Consider the following 20233-nt stretch of genomic DNA (forward strand, 5'->3'; position numbering starts at 1 on the left):
AATCAGGCGCACAAATGCGATAAATCTTAGAACGTATCTCAAAGGGCAAACTATAAAATGGAGGTTGGCTTTGCATTGGTCCGCGAATTTCGTCGTCCATGGTGATTAGATTCCTGTAGACGATAGTCAGAACGTACGAAATGTTCCACGGAGTAATGCGGTACCCGAAGCGTCTGAACCGCAAGTTACGATCAGCCCACGGATGCTTGAATGACTTGACTTGCTATTGTATTGGTACTTGTCTCCTAGTTGCAGCGACATTCATGGTCACTGAGATGCTGACTTGAGCTAGTCCTAATTATAGCCATGTTCACAGGCGACTCTCCGACAAAAACACCGCGCCGTGATCGCATAGGTAGCTAGCCCCACTCAGGACGTTCGGTAATGTCTCATAATCGCCGAGCGCACATAATTCCGCATCATGTTTCAGTGCTACTCCGTGAATCTTTTTCCACTGCTAGCAGTTGCCTCGAGATTGGGGCTCAAGAAAACGTACGTCGATAGCGTGACGATGAAACCTCCGCCGATCAACTACGAGCAACCATCAGCGAGTTCATTGGTATCAGGTCAGAATGTTTCAATACCTGCCACGTCAACTGCTCGTCAAAGAAATACACCGATCCTAATGCTGACGCAATCATGCCAACACTCGCAGCTAAGTTCTTGGAGTTGCTATCTGTAGCTTTGATGCACCACGACACCAGGAAGCCTCCTAACGCCTGAAGTAAAACGCAAATACATATAAGAATGTCGAAGTCCGGCAAAAAATCATACCAGGTTCTGGGACCGTGGGATAAAACCCCCAAAATGACACTCACAATAAGCGACGAAAAGGCCATTTGCGCATTACTTGTGAGTAACATGCCTGTCTGCTTTCTGAGTAGCCGTTCAGTGTAAACGCCTGCAAATCCGGACAGCATGCAAGCAACGACCATGAAAATAATGCCGCCGGATTTCCCGGTTCTCTTGTGATTATTTTTCACGATACCCGCCGACTTCTGGCTAATGGTGACACCTACACCGACTGTGAGTAATGACAGGCATTGAACAATACTCGGTCTTCGACCGAGTAGTAAGAAGCCACACAGAGCTGTGGTTATTAGTTTCAGTTGCGACAGAAGTTGGTATGTAAAGACGTCGAGGTACGAAGCGTCGAGATATTGCAAAGCGTTTTGCACAACGTAGCAAGTGGCTGGAACAGCAAAACTTGGAATCCCGCAAAAAACTGACTCCCAGTACTCGCGGTTACGGGACCAATAAGATGAGTTGCGATCACTGCTTTTGTAGATCCACCATGCCCAACAAGCAAAGACCTTCAGCACTTCAGCTGCCAAAACCATGCCTGCCAGTCTCTGTTGCAGATGTTGGTTCTGTTGTTCTGAGGATATTCTCATCATGATTGTTGTTGAACCCTTCATTACCTGTCCCAGCTCAACTACCAACCAAGCTGTGCAGGTAATTTAAAACTTACTACACTCAACGTTGCATTCTGAAACACCAACTACGGTTGTATATCGTCAGCATTCATTATGAAACTCTTCAAGTGATATCGGGACATACTGCTATGAAAGCCCACCTGCGCTTCATCGTTAGAAAGCTCATACTCACGTCACGTAAATCGAAGATAGGCGTGTGGCATCGCCTGCTTATTGAGATTCGTAATCTTTGCCAAAGAATGACACCGATGTGGTCTTAATTTTTAGCGAATACTGGTGCTGCGAGAAAAGTAGGCACAATAGTATAGGTTTCACGAAAGCCGAGCTCTTGAATGCTCCGTCTTTTCGGACAATAGTTATTCTCGGTCAAACTGCAGTGATTTGACGTAACCGGACCTGCTGCTCTATCGCTTCGGGGGTAAAGTGTAATTTCCGACCCACATTTAGACCAGGAATAGAGTTCGGAGATATGGGATGTCCTGAGGTCTTCCGCTGACTACTCAAAGAGGTGCAACCTGGAACGCGCTAGCCACATTGAGCCCGCGAATCGAGATATGACACGGCACATTGTCAGAATCTGCTGTTCTTCATTTTAGAATGGCAATCCCAATGTGTCCAGTGTGTTTGGAAGCTGAATGTCTAGCTCGTATAGCTAGGGGCCAGTAGCTTTTTGTTTCTTTGAATGGCAGATCCAACGCGCCTATCAGATCCGGCGTCCCCCGGACTTCAAGACTTCATACTTGTCATTGGTGGTCTTGGTTATATAGGATCTCATACTGTATTAGAGCTCCTGCTGGTGGGATACAACGGTACTCATCATGTCTCCTAATTGCTCGTCTGCTCTTGCTGATAAACTCCATTTCTCATTGTAGATGATCTTAGTAATGCGTCGAAGAATGTATTTTCAAGTATCGCTACGCTGGCGACTCAGCACTATGCGACCCGGCATTCACAGCCGCCCAAAGTTTTGTTCTACCAAGCAGACTTCAAAGATCCCGAAATAATGCGGTGTCTCTTGGAGACCTACAGCATCAGTGCTTCTACCCGAGGTTTAGCTTCTGATCGCAAACGTCGTTCGAGCATTAAAGCAACCATGCATTTCGCCGCATTCAAATCGATCCCTGAATCGATGTCTCGCCCTTTGAAATATTATGACAACAATGTGAGCGGCTTGGTACAATTACTGAGTCTCCTAGACGAATACTGCATTCGACATTTCATCTTCAGTAGTTCAGCTGCCGTGTATGGGGCAAAGCTGCACGCAGGAAGCCCATTGCGAGAGGAAGAATTGGTTCACCATCAGGAAACAGTTCTCAATATCCACGGGGAAGCTGAAATTATAGAGCCCGTCGTTTCGGGCCTTACTTGCCCTTATGCGCGGACCAAGTACATGGGAGAAGCTATTCTGGCCGATGTTGCCAAGGGGGACCCCTCTTGGCGCATCGCAGTGCTTCGCTATTTCAATCCTGTTGGGTGTCATCCATCTTACCTCTTAGGAGAAAGACTCGTCCCTGGGGCGACGAATCTCTATCCGGCCCTGGGACAAGTCCTTAAAGGTGTTCGCCAATCTTTCGAGTTGATGGGAAGTGACTGGCCAACCCGCGATGGTTCTTCCGTCCGCGACTTCGTGCATGTCCTCGATGTAAGCTCGCGGTCACATCGCGGCTCTTCAGCAGTCCTTGCATAGCAGCTTCCGAACATTCAACCTTGGCACGGGAAGTGGTACTACAGTTCTAGAGGCAGTCCGAACTGTGGAGGCTATTGCTAACACACCAATTCCAGTCACACGTGGTCCAAGACGTGTGGGGGACCTTCACGCTTGCGTAGCGGTAATCCAACGTGCGGCTGAGGAACTCCACTGGTGTCCGCGAGAGAACCCTTTTCAAGGCGCCGTGGATTTGTGTGTAACAGTACAGCGCGATATTGATAAAAGTTAGAAAGACTTTTTCGCACTCAGCACATAAGCGGGAAATAGTCTAATATTACATCATCTTAGGGCATGTTGTAGTGCTTTTAGCTGAGCAGTATCAAATTATGTGGTGTTTTGGGGGGGGGGGGGGGGGGGGGGGGGGCGGAAGCGCTCTCTCTACGCTGATAAGAAACCTTAACAACTATTCATTGTTTTTTTTACTGTCCAAATGTCGTGACTTAACGAAATGCTTATAGCAGGTATGCCAACCATTTAACTAAGTCTCAGTCTTGCAGCGTCTTTCGCCTGGGGGTGGGTTGTATTGTAATAGACTATTACTCCGCCGTTAGCCAGACTGAATGTCTCCGATATCCACGCTATTTGTGTCGTAACCTGTAAACTACATTTAATACTGCTCAGCTAGATACAGCATGCTTATCGGTCTAGTTACTACTACGCTCATGTGAGTTGCCACCGGCATGTCGTTAGTCTCGGATGTTTTCTTTGTGATTCATGCACGATTATGCGATCGGAGATAAAATTATAATTTACCACCGAACTCATCAGACACGCAGATGGTCATCCCTTGATCTTCCCGGCCCCTAGTTGCTGATAGAAAACCCTATATGATCTTATATAGACGAAATTTCGCCTTCGATAGAGTGTGGTTACCTTTACGTTCCTCCCATATTTGTGCACTTCTGCGGCATACTCACAATGCAATCGACCAAGCATGCAGCCTTTTCGAAAGGGCACGTTGTTGGAATAGCAATCACCGCAGCAGTGGCCTGCCTTGTAGTGCAACTGTGTGATTTCAGTACCTGGGTCAACCTAAGCACCTTTTCCCCACTGATTGATGTCGCGTCTCAGGTCCTCCCTAGAGGCCCTACCGGGGATGGCCATCGATACAGGATACAGATTTTCTCGAGGGATCCATTAATAATAACAGTGGATTCGTTCCTAAGCAACGCTGAGATCGCACACCTTCTACGTCTCAGGTATTTTCCTATCCATTCTTTCTATCGAAGCTGAATGTTGACAAAGTAGCGAGGGTAATTACCAACCATCCAAGGTATACGGAGGTGTTGAAGGCCATGTCGATCGGACGAGACGTTTTTCTGAGTCTGCGTACTTGGATCGGGATGACAAGATTGTCCAGCGAATCGAAACTCGGGCTTTGAGATTCCAGGGCTGGCGAGGAAATGACACTCGCTTACAGCAACCAGCGACTCAGCGTTATTATGTCAACGGCTTTCTCGATCACCATGTTGACTGGGACGTGTCTATGGTACACGGCAATCGCGTAACCACCTTCATGATCTATCTATCGGATGATTTTGTAGGCGGCGGGACTAATTTCCCGCTGCTTCAACCTCCTAGTGATGATACACGATGGTGTGAGGTGATTGAATGCGGAGGTGGTCAAGGAGATTACCCAGGTGTGACCTTTAAACCTAGGGCAGGGTCGGCTGTATTCTGGGAGAATATCCATATTAATGGTTCTGGGCATGAAGCCGTATACCACGCTAGCTTACCGATCAAATCCGGTGTGAAGATTGGGTTGAATCTATGGTCTTGGGACTTCGCGTGGGTACGGCCAGAACAAACCTGATGTTCTATGTTCAGGGGGGAGACGCTAGGATTTACCTTCGTTTGCATTAGAAGAGAGTAATGCACGAATGCTAGGGGCCAGAATAGTGATGTGTAAAAGGATGGATCCCAAGCTTTCCAAGCTTGCACTGGAAAGCTACTCTACACGTCGATAGATAAAATGAACTTATCAATTTATCTTAGCTTTTATTTATACATGACATTTTATGACTTTTGTTATAAAGATTTTCTTAAGATATATATAATAAATTATATTTAAGAAAAGAAAACATAAACTTACATTAGTAAACACATCGACCCACTCCACGCTTAATTAGTCAAGGCGCGTAGTATAGGTCCCGTCCAAGATGTGCAGCTACACCTTGTCTGGTCCAAAGACAAAATCTACATCAAGCCCGTTCCCACATTCCTACTCAATCGTGACTGGTGGGCGCAGGGTTCAAAAGAGCCGAAACAAACGTTCACTGCAATGCCTACTCTCCTTAGCTTCCTCCTATCGTACGCTTTCCTGCTACCACACCGTCTCGATGATGCGTTGGCGAAAGAGACACATCAATTGCTCGATGGAGTTGACTGGGCACAGTAAGCGAGGTTTATCAGCCCGTTTCGAAACATCTCGGAAGATGAGGTCGCAGAGCGTTATCATTATGGACAATTGCGTTTTTCGAGGTTGCATTGGGCAGTTCGAATCTTCCGCCCCCAAAATGCCAGCACGTTGTGGTTCTATATGATCCCCTACTGGTCAATTACTGTGTTCATATCGCACGCAACAGTTCCTGTACTTTTCATCTTTGGGAGTGTTTCTCTCGTTCCCTCATCGATGCAGGTTGCACTGTCTATGCCTGTGGAAGAGCTATTGTACGAGTATCCCACACTGCGAGATTTGAACACACTGTTTTGGGTGTTTTCTATCGCAGTGATGTTGTTTTGTGTAGTATTGTGGATGCTCGTCCTTTGCATTCCGGCTACAATCTTACTTTGGCAAGTGGTTTGGACGATCAAGGCTCGTAACAATAGCCGAAAGTTAAGTGTTTAACTATTGCACAAAGCCCAGGGTTACAATACCAGTGTATATAAAAGATAGTGAGCATTTTATGTTTTGGACTTGCTGACTTACAAGTCGCCTAAATAGGTATGTTAATAAATGCACATAGTTCTAAGAGCCTTTTCTGGCGGTATTGACACGATTTCAGGCAATATATTTACCTGGTGACATGTGACTGACGTGTCTGCACGCAGGAACTACGGCGCTAGCGGTCAAGCCTACTGAAAGACTCGCGGAAATGTGTTCTAGACGATCCAGCCAATATTCATTCACGTCATGTACGCTTCGTATAGGAAGCTATATCGGCCGTCCTCAGGATCCCGAAAAGTTGGTGCAGACTATTCCTGCAACGCTTGAGGACCCGGTCAAAATCTGTATCGTTACCTGTATATGTTAGGGAGGCTTTCTTGATAATGGATTTCGAGTAGCTGCAGTTCTTCAGCAACACGAAGCACAGCTTTCGCGGCGGTCTGGATTCCACTGAAATAGTTCCGCAAAAAGTCACCCCTTGAGCCAGTTGGCCGGCGAAGTCAACGAAAGATACGGCGCCACTGATTAAATCGACGACTTCCGCCAGTTTAATTCACAACAGTTATGCAAGGCTTTGTAGCAAGGTTGAGCTCAAACGCACAAACTACGAGTGTTGCCGGGCCTCATTAATGAATATGATGCACTGCAGTTTTAGCCCACGCGCAATCGATAAGATTGGCGAGCTGGTATGTTCTGGTGGCCAGCGGGAAATGGATGAATGTATGCTAGTACTATGGCTCAACCGTCCGCGAATCAACAGCTGTTTGCGGCCAAACAACAACCACAAAAAAAAAAAAAAAAATCATATACGCAAAGAACCAAGCGTGATACTAGTTAGCAACTAAGGAAGCGAATATGACGAGGGTACAATGCAAATGAAATTCGGTGTATAACCCAGTCATGGATAAGGCAAGTTGATTACTACTATGTATGTAATATAAAGACACGCGATAGCAGCGGCACGCCGTTCGTATACACAGCTAAATCTCTGCACGCCCAGTCCGTATCAGAGCATTCCAAAAATCCAAGTCACACAAGCAAGCACACACCAGTAGGTAGAAAAGGATTATAACCGTGTCTTCATAAAAGCGTACAGTCTTGTACAGACAAAGGAAAAAAAGTGGACATCTAACTCTTGTGGACGGGGGGCAGCAATACACATATCGACGCCCGAATGGGGGCTGCTCGATTTTAAGAATACTCCAGAGTCTGCCCCCTCTTTGCCCCGTTCCACCCCCTTCCTTCCGTCCGGTATTTTTCTACTGACCCCAGCCCGCAAATCCCAGCCCCTTTTCGCAGTATAGAAAGAATTACACAGGGTCCCGAGGAATTAGACCGGTACTCATCAGACGTGAAACTAGTCATCCATGGGCTTGTCGGTCAACGTCACTCCGTGGGACTCGGTAGGTGTGCTATCCTCCTCGCCTATGGGTTCCGCAGGGGTTGCGGCGGCCGCATTTGATGTGAGGGTGACCCTCCTCCCGCGCTCGAACCGTGCGCTGTTTCGGTTGAGGCTGTTGCGCTTCTCAACAATGGGCTCCGCCTCCGCCTTCACGTCGCCGTTGGTGCCATTGAGCTCATTGGGGGGAGGTCCCCCGGAGCCGGCACTGTCAGGGACCTCCAGACTCGAGCGCTTCACGCCGCCCGCGAGGGAGGCCATGCTGGTCCGGTGGCGGTCGGTGGTGGCAGTTGGCGAGGTTTGGATAGGGAACCGTGTCTCGGGGCCGCCTACACTGCGATCGCGGCGGTGGCGGGGGCTGGGTGCCGGGCTGGTGGCGCGGCCCCTGGGGTTGGCGCCTGCCTTCTCCAGGAGAGCCCGCTGGCGCTCCTCCATATGGGCTCGACGGTTGCTCTCGTCGGTGCTAATGGCACGAGGGCGGTTTGACGTTACGGAGCTCGAGTGGGAGAGCGTCGACATGCGCTTGAGCTCCGAGAAGATGGGGCCCTTGTGCTCAAAGAGATCACGAATTAACCGGTAAGCATGCTTCTCTTCCATTGTCAGGGAAGTCTCAGTTCGGGGTCGCAGAATGCAGGGTGCCAGGGAGGTAGCAAGAGCAACGACATATTGCTCGTCTGCAGAGGTCAGGTCGATCAGGCGGGTGAAGTGGTTCATGCAAGCGTCGAGGGTGGCAATGTTGGTAAGGCGTAATTGGGACAGGGTCTGCTGCAGGACGTTGACGCGTGCGGCCTCTGACCCGTCTGTTGCTGGCGTGTTGTAGATGGTGCGGATGATTTCATATACATGAGACGAGACGAGAGAATCTGGACGGGTGTTAGTAAGAGACGTAATGATTAGAGTGAATCTTGGGATCAATCATACCAGGCAGTTCCAGCAGGTAGAGCTTTAGGACACTGGCAACCGTGGGAACATCGAATTCGGACAGTGTTTCCTGCGTAAATGACTTGCCGTCGTTGATCTTTGCCCGGAGCTTGTGAGTCTGGGCCAAAGGAACCTCAACCAGCCAAACGCCCCGTCTAGCATCGTCACCCTCCAAATCGGGATAGTGGTTGTCAAGATAGGTGAGGATGTTGGTGATAATGAGAGGCACGCGCTTCTTGTCGGCTCTAGCCCGGGCCTCTAGGTCAACACCAAAGGTTTGCTCGTCCACCTTGTTGTAGTAGTTCTCATACGTGACAACCTTCGGGGCAAACTGGCCAGTGCGGTAGTTCTCCAGCAGATATCGCAAATCTCCCTCAGGTTGTACTGTCTCCTGATACAGTATCATCCGGTCGACGGTGGCCTGAAGGCTAGGAATGACATTGCCGATGGTACCGGAGAAGTCGAGCACCACGGTCTTGATGGCCTTTAGCCTATCCAGCTCGCAACGTTCGAGGAACTTGAGGTGTACAAGGATAGCCTCTTCCAGCTCGCAGCGCAGCTCGTCAAGCTTCCGGACGCCTGCCTTGTACTTGTCGTCCGTCTCCCTCGCTTCCCGGCGCAGGCGGTCTGCGGGCGTCTCGTTGGGGTATTGGTTGTTGAGGCCCCATCCCTGGAGGTACTCGCCCACAGCGCCAATGACAGGAGAATCCGCGGCATTCTCGGGCGATGCGGGTAGAGAGAAAGTCCTGGACATGGGGTTCTTCTTCTCAGGCACGCCAGCTAATTGGAAAGCCTTGGGCTTCCATTGGTAGTACATGCGAGAACTGTTGGCAAATGTGTTTCCCACGTTGCCGACCAGACGGAGGAATCCGTTCATGATGAGATCCTGGCCGATCCGCTCGGCATAGCTGACGCTGGTCGTGTTCATATATCTCTGCAGATACTCGACAATATCGGAACCGGCAGAGGTGTTGAGGTAGGTTCCCAGGATGGGGACCTTGGTCTCTCCCATCTTGATGGTGTTGAGCATGTGTTCAAGGATCTTCTTCACAGCCTCGGTGTGGTACGTCTCGTCGCCAATCTCGTAGATCTCGTCATCCTCCTCTTCCTTGTTCTCGGAGACCTTGATCTCGGGGATGGCGGGGGCGTTCGGGTTGGGCGGCTGCTTGGGGCTCGTCTCGGCCGTCTGGAAGGCCATCTTGTTCTCCTCCTCGATGTCCTCGACCAGGCGGCACTTGTTGAAGTAGTTGCTGCGCAGCTTCTTGACAGCCTCGGCCTGGCGGTCGTGGGCCTTGATGCGCGTCTGCAGCTCGTCCTGCGACTCCTGGATGCGGGTCTCGTGCGCATCGCACCACCTCGCGAACGGGTTCACGACCAGGTCCCTGATGCTCTGGGCGATCTTCTTGTGGTTCTTGGCGGCATCCTCCATCTCGGTGCGCACGCCGTCGTAGGCCTTGCGCACGCTGGCGCCATCGTCACGAGCGAAGCCGCCGGTCAGCTTGTCGGCGGCGGGGGCAATGTCTCCGAGCTTCTGGCCGTAGAGCTCCTCGGCCTCGGCGCGCATGCGGGCAACGGTCAGGACCTGTCGGTTCTCCTGCACGCCCTGCTGGAGCTTGCCAAACAAGACGCCCAGCCCTGTTCGAGATTGTGTCAGTCATCACGGCAACAGGCGCGGGTGCTGGGTGGGTGTATGTACCTGCGGCATAGTCTGCCGACCAAAACGAGTCCGCGAAACCTGGCATCGTGACTGCGTGGCCCGAACCAAACTCTCCTCGAAGCAAAGCCGACTCTTGGCTTGGGAAGACTGGACTAGTAGTAATGTTGCGAGGTTCTGGTCTGCTAGGGGTCGTGATTCATTCCCAGTCGTGTTGGCGGGCTAATATGCGGAGCACACAAAGAAAGTCGAATCGCCAGCGATGCGCCACGGCGTGTCAAGGCTGAATCAAGGTCGAGGTCGCTCGGGGGAGGATTGACTTTTGGTCTGCGGTTACGTAGTTGGGCAGCGGGAGTCGCCTCTAACCCAAGTCGAGTTAAGTTGATGGGAACTTTGGCTGGGAGCAGACAGATAGTGCGGTGCGTCGCCGTGACACAAGGCCGGCAGGACAAAGGGCAGCAGGCGAGCGCTCAAAGACAAGCTGGATGGAGGTGTGAAAAAAAGGGGATCAAAACGCAGCCATGCAGCCAAGGATGTTTCTGTTTCCTACGAGGTTTCCGCAGCTGTGCTGGGGAAGAGTCAAGACGGGTAGCTGCTCAGCCTCTTGCCCCGATTTGCCCATCAGCAAGCAGCGAACTCGCTTTTTTCCCCAAATCCCGGCCCTCTCTCAATACGAAGGCCCATTCTCCATTGGCTGGGGGAGGGCCTGGAGGGCCTTGACGAATCTGCTGCATCCTTGCAGGCGTCGCGAGGGCCGCTGTGAGCACTAGAAAACTTCGACCAACCCACCCCTGCAGCTTCGAGCGTTTGCCCTGCCGCTGCCCCAGTGTGCCCCTGGACAAGCTGGACGCCAGTTCGTAGCGCCGCCCACGCGCGCCCCGGCAGGTCGGCAGCCCAGGCGGCCTCTACGTAGTACGCAACATCAGACGGGGGGCCTCAAGCGCTGCTCCTTAGGCGCCGCCGCGGCCGCCGCTCTGGTCTCCCTACCCCAGAGAAAGGTGTTTCATCTGATACCTAGGTAGCCAACGACGGAAAACCTGCCACTGGTGGGAGGGATGGCTCGCGGGAAACAACAGTGCCGTAAAACACACCCAATGGAGCAGGGCTAGTTAGGGGAGGCCGTTGCAAACAGTTTACTTTTCTCAATTAGTGCTCTCGGCTCTCACCTGGCCGATGACGTAGGCCCATGCGACGTGCGTCCAAGGGCATCCCCAAGCCATTGGCCAGCCTCACCTGTAACAGCGTAGCTCTGTGCAGTGTGCAGCGTGAGGCTCTTGAGCGGTGATCCTGCACCTGGCGCATGTGCGAGTTTGATATTCCTACCTTTCAAGGCGTGCATCTGAAAGAATCCATACGTTTAGAGTTTGCCAGCATACATCTCCAAGTTGACCGTGCCGATCGTCTATATGGAATCTGCGAATACGGGTTATGAGATGTCCACCTGGGCAATTGGCAGGGTCCGGCCAAGACCACCCCCGTGCCCTCTACGTGTCAAGTATGAGTCTCAAGCTACTGCAAGGCACAGACTCGACACTCTCGACACACTGTAGAGAGCATATCTTTGAAGCTGGCATTTCACGATTTATAGTGAGAGGAATCGGAAGACCAAAGAGCCTCATCTTCCGAAGCCACTTAGTAAAGTTAACTCAAGTCCACTGCCCGATAGTTAGCAACAAGCCAGCTCCTTCATACAGTACAGTAGCGTGCATCTCTGTCTTGTCTTATCTTGTCTTGCTTGCCTTGCCTCGTCTCAGCTCCGTCGGCTTTAGCACCCGGCCGGGGTGTGCGGGGCCAGCCCCGATTAGGGAGCTCGCTTTGTCACGCAATACACATTTGACGACAACATGAACGGCCGGCATCCAGGTCGTGCCGTTATAAATCATAGAACTTGGAGTTGATGCTTTTTGGTTGCCTTGCATTGAGTATAAACATCGTTCCTGGAGCGTTACCGTAAGTGCTCGCCGGACGCAGAAGTCTAATTGATCCTTTGCTCCAAGACTGCTTGCTTACATATCAAAAGTATCGAGCAAATATGTCGGAGAAGGTGTCCGCGTATGGTGAGGCCCAACTCGAGGAGCAAGCCCGAAGCCGGCCGACAAATGTTCGCCGGGCCGTTGCCGTGTTGTTCTCATTGCTGTTTGTGGGAACATTCCTCCACCCTGTGACGAGGCCTCACCATCCCGCCTGCCATGCCTATTCCCGCCTTCGCCCTCTGAGTATAGAGGAGCGTGTGCACAAGGTCCTCTCCGGCACGCCGTTGATAGGTTAGCATATCAGACACGCGATATATCCTGTCAGTCTTGCTTACATTATCATTCCAGACGGTCATGATGATTTCCCCCTTCTCGTCCGGGCTCTATTTGCAAACCATATCTATGGCGATGACTTCAAGGAGAAGTTCGAGGACGGTGGCTTGCCAATGCAGGTCGACATACCCCGACTGAGGGAAGGACAGAATGGAGGTGCCTTCTGGAGTGTGTATAGCTTCTGCCCAAAGAACGGCTCCGACTGGTCAGACGAGAACTACAATGACAGTGAGTATCTGTCTCGGACGGTATGGTATCCTTGCTCACAGGTTTCACAGGCGTCCTCTTCACGTTGCAGCAGATCGACATGATGACACGGCTCGGGGCCGCCTACCCCAAAGACTTCTCCATCACAGCGGGCATCAGCAGCGCCTCGGCCATCGAGGCTTTCAAGCAAGGGAAGCTGATCTCGCCCCTTGGGATCGAAGGCTTGCACCAGATCGGCAACTCGGTGGCCAACCTGCGCCGTTTCCACGCTCTCGGGGTGCGCTATGCCACGCTGACGCACAACTGCGGCAACATCTACGCCGACTCTGCCCTGGTGGAGTCCCCCTCCTTCCGCAAGGCACCGCCCTACTGGGGCGGACTGTCGCCCAAGGGCAAGGAGCTGATCCATGAGATGAACCGCATCGGCATGATTGTGGACCTGGCCCACGTCAGCGCCGACACGATGCGCGATGTCCTGGGCGGAACCGAGTGGGAGGGCAGCAAGGCGCCCATCATGTTCAGCCACTCTTCGGCGTACTCCATCTGCCCACACCCGAGGAATGTGCCCGATGATGTTCTGCAGCTGGTGAAGAAGACAAATTCTGTTGTCATGGGTAAGTGACTATCCCATGGCGGGTCCAGGTGAGGCGAGGAAGTTTGCCTAGAAGCTAACAAACCCGACCAGTCAACTTTGCGCCCGACTTCATCTCCTGCAAGGACGTCGGCAACGACAATGGTGTCTCGGCACTCGTCCCGGAGAACGCCACGCTGGCCCAGGTCGCGAGCCACATCACGTACATTGGCGATCTGATTGGTTACGACCACGTCGGCATCGGCAGCGACTTTGACGGCATCCCCACCGTGCCCAGGGGCCTGGAGGATGTCTCCAAGTTCCCGGACCTGTTCGCCGAGTTGCTGAGACGGGGCGTATCGGACGAAGATGCCGCCAAGGTGGCCGGCGGCAACATCCTCAGGGTGTGGAGCGGCGTCGAGGAGGTCGCCGCCAAGTTGCAGGCCGAGGGCTTCCCGGTGATGGAGGACGACTTACCAAAGTTGAGATTCGAGGAGTCGATGCTGCTGACCGGGCTCAATGTTTCGGGGCTGCTATGAATAGGGGGCGGATGAACACACGCATGCGGCACAAGATTGCAATACATATACATGAGGTTTTTTCATCTTTTTCGATTTGCAGGTAGTACAGTTCTCGTATGATACAAACGGACTGCTGGCCCCTGGTCTGCTGCAGGGGGCCATTGTATGCCGCAATGACGGCGGTATGCCCGTTAATGACATCCGCCTTGAGTTCTAAGTAACGCCGGTTCCAATGATGTACAAGTTGTGCAGTTGGCTCTCTCCAAGCCGTTCAAGCCAGGCCATCCTCATCGCCCTAAATATCCTCCAATGTCCGACACCAACGACGGCCATTTTATGACCCCATCGGACGGTCGCCGCCGCCTCTCTCGAGGATGTTGAGCTTGCGGGCGGTGACGATCTGGTTCCTCGTCTTCTGGCCGCGCACGGGCAGACCCATGGCGTGTCGTCGTCCGCGGTAGGTGCCCATGTCTCGCAGGCGCTGGATGTTGTCCTGGACGAGGCGGCGGGCGTCGTTGTCGATGGTCATGGTGGACAGCTCGGCCGTCAGCGAGGTGATGGTCTTGGGCGGGACCGTCTCGAGGCGGGCCAGCGGGTGGATGCTGTACTTGGCCATGATGCGCGCCGACGTCTGGGCCCCGAGCCCGTAGAAGGTCTCGAGAGTCTTCTTGACCAGCTTCCGCGGGTGGAAGTTGACGCTCATGATGAAGACCTGGAGGCCGAGGCGGTTAGCTGTGGACGGGGCAGGCAGCAGTATAGGGAATCCCGTACCATCTTGACTGATTGGGCGCAGTGGCGCAGTGGTTTTGGTCCCTTGTGACGGTCGTGCTGGAGAAAGGCGACTCGTTGTCTCTCTCACACATCCGATGGGAGCTTCGCGATGTCGAAAGTGAATTTCCGAGCCCGCCAATGCACGAACCAGTTCAGAGCGCGCTAGGCTGGTACTAGTTAGCTGGCAGTGGACGGCTGTAGGACTGTGTATAGCGCCCTGGGTATACGCCACGGGCGTGAATACAGGGCCCTTATCGCCAACGATAAGGCCCACCCTGGGCCCCCTCCTCTTCCCGCATCTGGAACGCTCCGTCGCCCGGGGCTGGTAGGCGGTAAACTAGGGGTCGTGCTTCAAGAGCTCGAGTTGAAACGTAGCTTCAACCAGACCAGACCATCTGGAAGAAATACCAAGGCCTCTGTCCTGCATCTTCTTCCTTGCCAACCCATTCTTCACTCTTGACTTTTTGGTGTCGCCGATCATCACGACATCATCCCCACCGCCATCGTCGACGCATCAGCTCGTCCCGTCCAGAGTCAATTGATCCCTCGACACCTCGCCCACCATGTTGTCGCTCCGCCGCCTCGTCGCCGGTGCCGTGCTGCTCCTCGGAGTCAGCATGGTCTTCTTCGCCTCGACCGCCGAGGCCGCCAAGGGCCCCAAGATCACCCACAAGGTCTACTTCGACATCACCCAGGGCGACGAGCCCATCGGCCGCATCGTCATGGGTCTCTACGGCAAGACCGTCCCCAAGACCGTCGAGAACTTCCGCGCCCTGGCTACCGGCGAGAAGGGCTTCGGCTACGAGGGCTCCTCCTTCCACCGTGTCATCAAGCAGTTCATGATCCAGGGTGGTGACTTCACTAAGGGCGATGGCACCGGTGGCAAGTCGAGTACGTTATAACTCCCAATCCACCGCTCCGCATTGCGTTTCGGTAGCTAACCACGCCACCCCGCCCAACTAGTCTACGGCGAGAAGTTCCCCGACGAGAACTTCAAGCTGAAGCACTCCAAGAAGGGTCTTCTGTCCATGGCCAACGCTGGCAAGGACACCAACGGCTCTCAGTTCTTCATCACCACCGTCATTACCTCGTAAGTCGCTTGTGCTCTCAGCTTTCTAAACTACGAGGTCCCAGCTAACCCCGCACCCCCCTCAGCTGGCTCGATGGCCGTCACGTTGTGTTCGGCGAGGTCCTCGAGGGCTACGACGTCGTTGAGAAGATCGAGCAGGCCCCCAGCGCCCCCGGCGACAAGCCCGTCAAGAAGGTCACCATCGCCAAGAGCGGCGAGCTAGAGGTCCCGGCCGAAGGTATTCACGTGGAGCTCTAAACCAATCCCATCACCACACCAGTTCGTCTCCGTGAAACGCCGGTCACTGCGTTTCGCAAACTCGCCCGCCTCCCAAGTCTAGGTAGCTGATTCGGCTTGTAACCCCAGATGCCATCTACGGCGGTGCCCAATTTGCTGCGGGATACGCCAACGAGGAGGCCGCCAATGCCCTGCAGGATCTTGAAGTTTCGTCCGAGGGCTGGTCCCTCTTCCAGAAGGCCGCCCTGTTTGGCATCATCCTCGGTGCGATTGCCGTCTACATGCGCTTGACCAGGAAGACGGGTGAGAGGGACGAGGTTGGTTATGAGAAGACGATGGCATAGATACACTGCACAAGGAGTTTAAAAGCAAATAAATCGTGCGATGAAATTCGACCGTAGTTCTTTTCCCGCCTCTCTTTTTGTGAACCTGGTGAAAAACAATGTTATAGTCCGTTTGACTATTATTCGTGTCTATTCACGATTTCCCCGTTACCAAACTGAACTTACACGCACGAGTTGGGCGGCCCCATAAAAATTTTGTCCCAGAAATCTCAGGCGCGGGCCACAGGACTTACACCCACCTCAGACTCACATCATACCCAGAAAACCACACCAGAGCACACAAAGTACACAATGAAGGTGCTGAGTCTGAACTTCCTGTCGTGCGCCGTCAAGGCGTGCAAGAGCTCTTCGGACTCATACCCCCTGCACCCCAAGGACGCGGAGCTGGTGCAGGACGACATCGAGGTCAACGCACAGCTGCTCATCAACCTCCTGCCCCGCATCGATTGGACGGCGCTCACGACGACGGCGACAGAGGTAAGATATATGTCTATCATGCCCGGGAAATGAGACAAGGAGCAATATGGACATGTTACTGTACACATTGCTCCCCTCGAATGCCCCCCAGCACCCGCCCTTCACTGACGACACCGCCCCATCCCCACGGTCTCATCCTCCTCCATGCCCCGCCTCATACCGATTTTCTTTTCCCATATATCATACGAAGGACTTGGATGCTGACAAACCGTTTCACGAAAAAGCTGGGCTTCCCGGCCCTGCCGCCGCAGGCGCCCACGCCCGAGGAGCTCGAGGCCGACGAGGCCAAGCTCAAGGACCTGCACCACCTGCTGATGGAGACGCAGATCATGGAGGGCAAGCTGGTGTGCGCCAGCTGCGGCCACGAGTACGCCGTGCGCGAGGGCATCGCCAACTTCCTGCTGCCCAGCCACCTGGTCTGAGGAGGGGCGGACGGCTTTGGTTCTGCGGCTCGGCTGCCGTCCGGTGAAGGTCGCCCCCCCTTCCCGGGAGGGTGTTCTGTGCAATATCGCTTCTTGCGGGAGCATAGGGAGTGGGGTGGCTCGGCTCGTCTTTGGTGGTTCGAACACGTGTGCTGTGTTGTATGGAGGGATCAAGACTTAGGCTGCGCTATGTGCGGGCTTGTCTTCGCGAGATGGAAGGGCTAGAGGAGAGCTTGGTAGTGATGGGTGCCGGCCGACGGGCATGGCGCCGCAACGGGATTCACACCCAACAAGATTAGGTAGATTTGACGGTTGAAAGGGGGTTTACTAGCCTGCTCTGCAAAGAGCTTCGCGAGTCGGGGCGGGAAAATCGTGAGCTTGCAAGCTTCTGGCGTTTACGGTAGTTTTGGTTTCTAGACAAATGCCTTTTATACAGGGGATGAAGCACATTGATGTCATCTTTCACCCATTCCGGCTGCCTGTACTGGTCTTCATGACAATATGAATTGAACGCCTACTACGAAAATGATGCGATTGTACATCTCCACCGCTAGGAGAGAGTTGCTACACTGGAACCTCCTTCTAGTGTCTATTTCCACGTGGTCCAGCTGTCCGGTGATAAATTGATTGATCATACATTGTTTGCCTGTGCAGCATCACGCCGTTCGTACTCGCCAGCGCTGCCGATCTACTCCTGGCAATCAAGCCTTTGCGGTCTCCCTAGCAGCCCCCTATTGCTGCTTCTTCTGGGCCGCAGGCCCGTTTTCCTTGTCGAAGGCGCCGTACGGAACCTCCAGGCTGCCGAGAGCGCTGATCCCGACGCTGAGGATCGAGAAGAGGATAAGCAGAGAAACCAGCACCATGAAAATACCTATTTCAGCGGTCAGTCATATGTATCTAGATAGGTCATGGAAGGGGCGAATGTGCTCACCAGGCGTGAAGAACTGGTACTTCTCAAACAGCGGCCGGTTATCCGTCTCGTTGGCCCGGCGGGCAATGCTGCTGAGCTGCCTCTTGAGCTCCTGGTGCGTCGTGTCCCGAAACTCGGCCTCGTAGGGCTTGCCCTCGATGTGGCCCCCGGTCGCCGTCCTGCTGCCCGCGGTGTAGAGCACGGTGAAGTCGCCCGCAGCCGCGTACTGGTGCAGGACCAGGCCGAGGTCCTCGTCGCTGGCCCGCAGCACGTCGACGATGTGCTGGAACGGGCCGCCGCTGGCCGGCAGCGCCTCGAGGTCCAGCGTCTCGACCGAGACGGTGGGCTTGCCGGCGGCGGTGCAGGCGGCGCGGATGCGCGGGCTCAAGGTGTGCAGGTCGATGGGCGACCCGGCGACCTCGGAGATGGTGAGACGGCCCTGGACCTCGGGGGCGGCCAGCGCGGCCTGCAGCTTGGGTGCGGCGGTGCTGAAGGCGAGGTTGGCGACGTTCAGGTTGGGTTGCGAGACCAGCAGGTAACGCTCCGTGGGACAGGAGGAGATGATGGAGTCGAGGTCGGCCTGGACCGTCTTGCTGCTGTGTAGCTCGTCCGACAGGGAAGTCGTTATCCTATACAGTCGGCGGTTAGCAATACGTCAATGCGGTTCGGTACGCAAACCTCCCCCTCATCGCTGGCACTGGGCTGGGCATGGGAAGCAGTGGATATGGTGTCTCGCGCGGGTGGACAGAGGCAGGTAGATCAACATACTTGGAGGTAGAGAACAGGATGAAAGGAGATGTGTTGACGAATGCATGCGCCGTGGCGCAGCTTGCAGCGACGGCTGCTACTGAGAGACGCATCGTGTCGACGTTGGGTGCTGCGTCTCGTTGGGCTGCGAGCAGATGGGTGGAATAAGGCTGTCGACTATGGCGACAGTGATGGGCGACGGCGACGACACAGACGAGGACGACACTTGACGCATGTGGACTGAGCTCATCATCCAAGCAGCCTGGAGCCAAGCTTCCCATCCACCACCAGACCCAGAGCACAGTCGCAGCACCAGCTGCCAGGCCACCCCCAGGCCCCCCAAATGTCGATGCCTGGATCGCCGGCAAGTTCCGCCGAGGCTGTGAGACGTGCAGTCCAGGCGCTAGGGCCCCCCTGGAGAACCGCTGGCTTTAGCGGCTTGCAGTTGGCTCAGAAGGTCCAGGGTTCTAAAAATCCAGAGGGCGGATCGCATACAGAAGGCTTGGTATCGATAGCAAACTAATTTTCGAAGTTACGATTATCGCAACCTCGAGGCATCTATTTGGTACAGCACCTGGAGCGTATATTGTGCAGCGTCTATCCTCTATACTCTACAAAACTCTATACTCTATTCACCGCCGCCCAACTACAAATCCATTGTACGACCTCCATTCTTTTTTTTCTCGACCCGTAGGCGCCATGTTCGCCCGTCCTAGACCCAAGAAGAGCATCCTGCCGCCGCTGTCCAGGAAGCGCAAGACCACACATGCGATCGAGGAGATCAACTTTGACCAGGATGCTCGGCAAGACTACCTGACCGGATTCCACAAGCGGAAGCTGCAGCGGACCAAGAAGGCGCAGGAGGAGGCTGCCAAGAGAGAGCGCCAGGAGAAACTCGATACCAGGAAACAGGTATGGAACCCCCCAATGTCCCTCGTGTCTTTTGGCCCGGTCGGCTAACGTTTCTGGGTGTGACAACAGCTGCGTGAAGGCAGGAAAAGAGAGGTGGAAGACCACGTAGACCACGTCAACAAGCTGCTGCGGGAGGCCGCGCGGGCGGGCGGCGTCAGCGACCAGGAGGGCTCGGACGACGACGAGGCCGACGAGTGGGACGGGCTGCCGGACGCGCCGGCGCCGGCGCCGCTGGACCAGGCGATAGACCACGAGGAGGAGTACATCGACGAGGACAAGTACACATCCGTGACGGTCGAGTCGGTCAGCGTCTCGCGCGACGGGCTGCACAAGCCCGAGGAGGAGCCGTCGTCCGAGGACGAGGCCGAGCGGGTGCGCAGGGAGGCCGAGGCCCGGGTGGCGGCCGAGAGGGAGAAGGCGGCCCGTCCGCCCAAGAAGAAGAAGCCCAAGTTCCGGTACGAGACGAAACACGAGAGGTCCATCACCAACAAGAAGCAGAAGATAAAAAAGGCAAAGGCGAGGGACAGCCGTCTTGAGCGGTAAAGGGTTGAGGCAGGAAGTCACCACGAGAGAAGAGAAGAGGGAACAAAAATATCCGCGATACCCACAGCATAGGAGGTGTGCGAGTGGAAGGGGCTATAGTGCATTGCTTATTAAACAGCGAGATTCTCATGAACTGAACAGAAACGGGGAAGATAAGACATGACCACTCGACAATTCTCTAGAGAGCATAG

At 54.1% G+C, this 20233-nt stretch overlaps 7 protein-coding genes across 7 annotated transcripts; 4 read left to right on the forward strand and 3 right to left on the reverse strand.

Moving 5' to 3' along the window:
- Nucleotides 1-2529: 2529 nt before the first annotated feature.
- On the forward strand, nt 2530-3263 carry JN550_008618 (uncharacterized protein; the record flags this gene model as incomplete). The annotated part of the gene is made up of 2 exons (XM_049320599.1): nt 2530-3078; nt 3219-3263. 2 exons carry the CDS (start codon nt 2530-2532, stop codon nt 3261-3263), a joined length of 594 nt encoding a protein of 197 aa, XP_049169276.1.
- Nucleotides 3264-7388: 4125 nt separating this feature from the next.
- Nucleotides 7389-10093, reverse strand: JN550_008619 (uncharacterized protein; the record flags this gene model as incomplete). The annotated part of the gene is made up of 3 exons (XM_049320600.1): nt 7389-8293; nt 8352-9986; nt 10048-10093. The coding sequence occupies 3 exons, from the start codon at nt 10091-10093 to the stop codon at nt 7389-7391; spliced, it is 2586 nt and encodes an 861-aa protein (XP_049169277.1).
- A 1944-nt stretch (nt 10094-12037) lies between these two features.
- JN550_008620 (uncharacterized protein) lies at nt 12038-13628 on the forward strand (the record flags this gene model as incomplete). Its single annotated transcript, XM_049320601.1, has 4 exons — nt 12038-12269; nt 12327-12539; nt 12590-13132; nt 13204-13628. 4 exons carry the CDS (start codon nt 12038-12040, stop codon nt 13626-13628), a joined length of 1413 nt encoding a protein of 470 aa, XP_049169278.1.
- A 316-nt stretch (nt 13629-13944) lies between these two features.
- On the reverse strand, nt 13945-14384 carry JN550_008621 (uncharacterized protein; the record flags this gene model as incomplete). The annotated part of the gene is made up of 2 exons (XM_049320602.1): nt 13945-14322; nt 14382-14384. The coding sequence occupies 2 exons, from the start codon at nt 14382-14384 to the stop codon at nt 13945-13947; spliced, it is 381 nt and encodes a 126-aa protein (XP_049169279.1).
- Nucleotides 14385-14944: 560 nt separating this feature from the next.
- Nucleotides 14945-16930, forward strand: JN550_008622 (uncharacterized protein; the record flags this gene model as incomplete). Its single annotated transcript, XM_049320603.1, has 6 exons — nt 14945-15272; nt 15345-15471; nt 15537-15688; nt 15817-16004; nt 16293-16508; nt 16733-16930. The coding sequence occupies 6 exons, from the start codon at nt 14945-14947 to the stop codon at nt 16928-16930; spliced, it is 1209 nt and encodes a 402-aa protein (XP_049169280.1).
- Nucleotides 16931-17661: 731 nt separating this feature from the next.
- Nucleotides 17662-18700, reverse strand: JN550_008623 (uncharacterized protein; the record flags this gene model as incomplete). The annotated part of the gene is made up of 3 exons (XM_049320604.1): nt 17662-17801; nt 17862-18469; nt 18519-18700. 3 exons carry the CDS (start codon nt 18698-18700, stop codon nt 17662-17664), a joined length of 930 nt encoding a protein of 309 aa, XP_049169281.1.
- Nucleotides 18701-19286: 586 nt separating this feature from the next.
- Nucleotides 19287-20042, forward strand: JN550_008624 (uncharacterized protein; the record flags this gene model as incomplete). The annotated part of the gene is made up of 2 exons (XM_049320605.1): nt 19287-19499; nt 19569-20042. The coding sequence occupies 2 exons, from the start codon at nt 19287-19289 to the stop codon at nt 20040-20042; spliced, it is 687 nt and encodes a 228-aa protein (XP_049169282.1).
- Between the last annotated feature and the right edge of the window lie 191 nt (nt 20043-20233).

This window comes from Neoarthrinium moseri (genome assembly GCF_022829205.1).
Source record: "Neoarthrinium moseri strain CBS 164.80 chromosome Unknown scaffold37_Wmoseri_CBS_16480, whole genome shotgun sequence".
Lineage (NCBI taxonomy): Eukaryota > Fungi > Ascomycota > Sordariomycetes > Amphisphaeriales > Apiosporaceae > Neoarthrinium > Neoarthrinium moseri.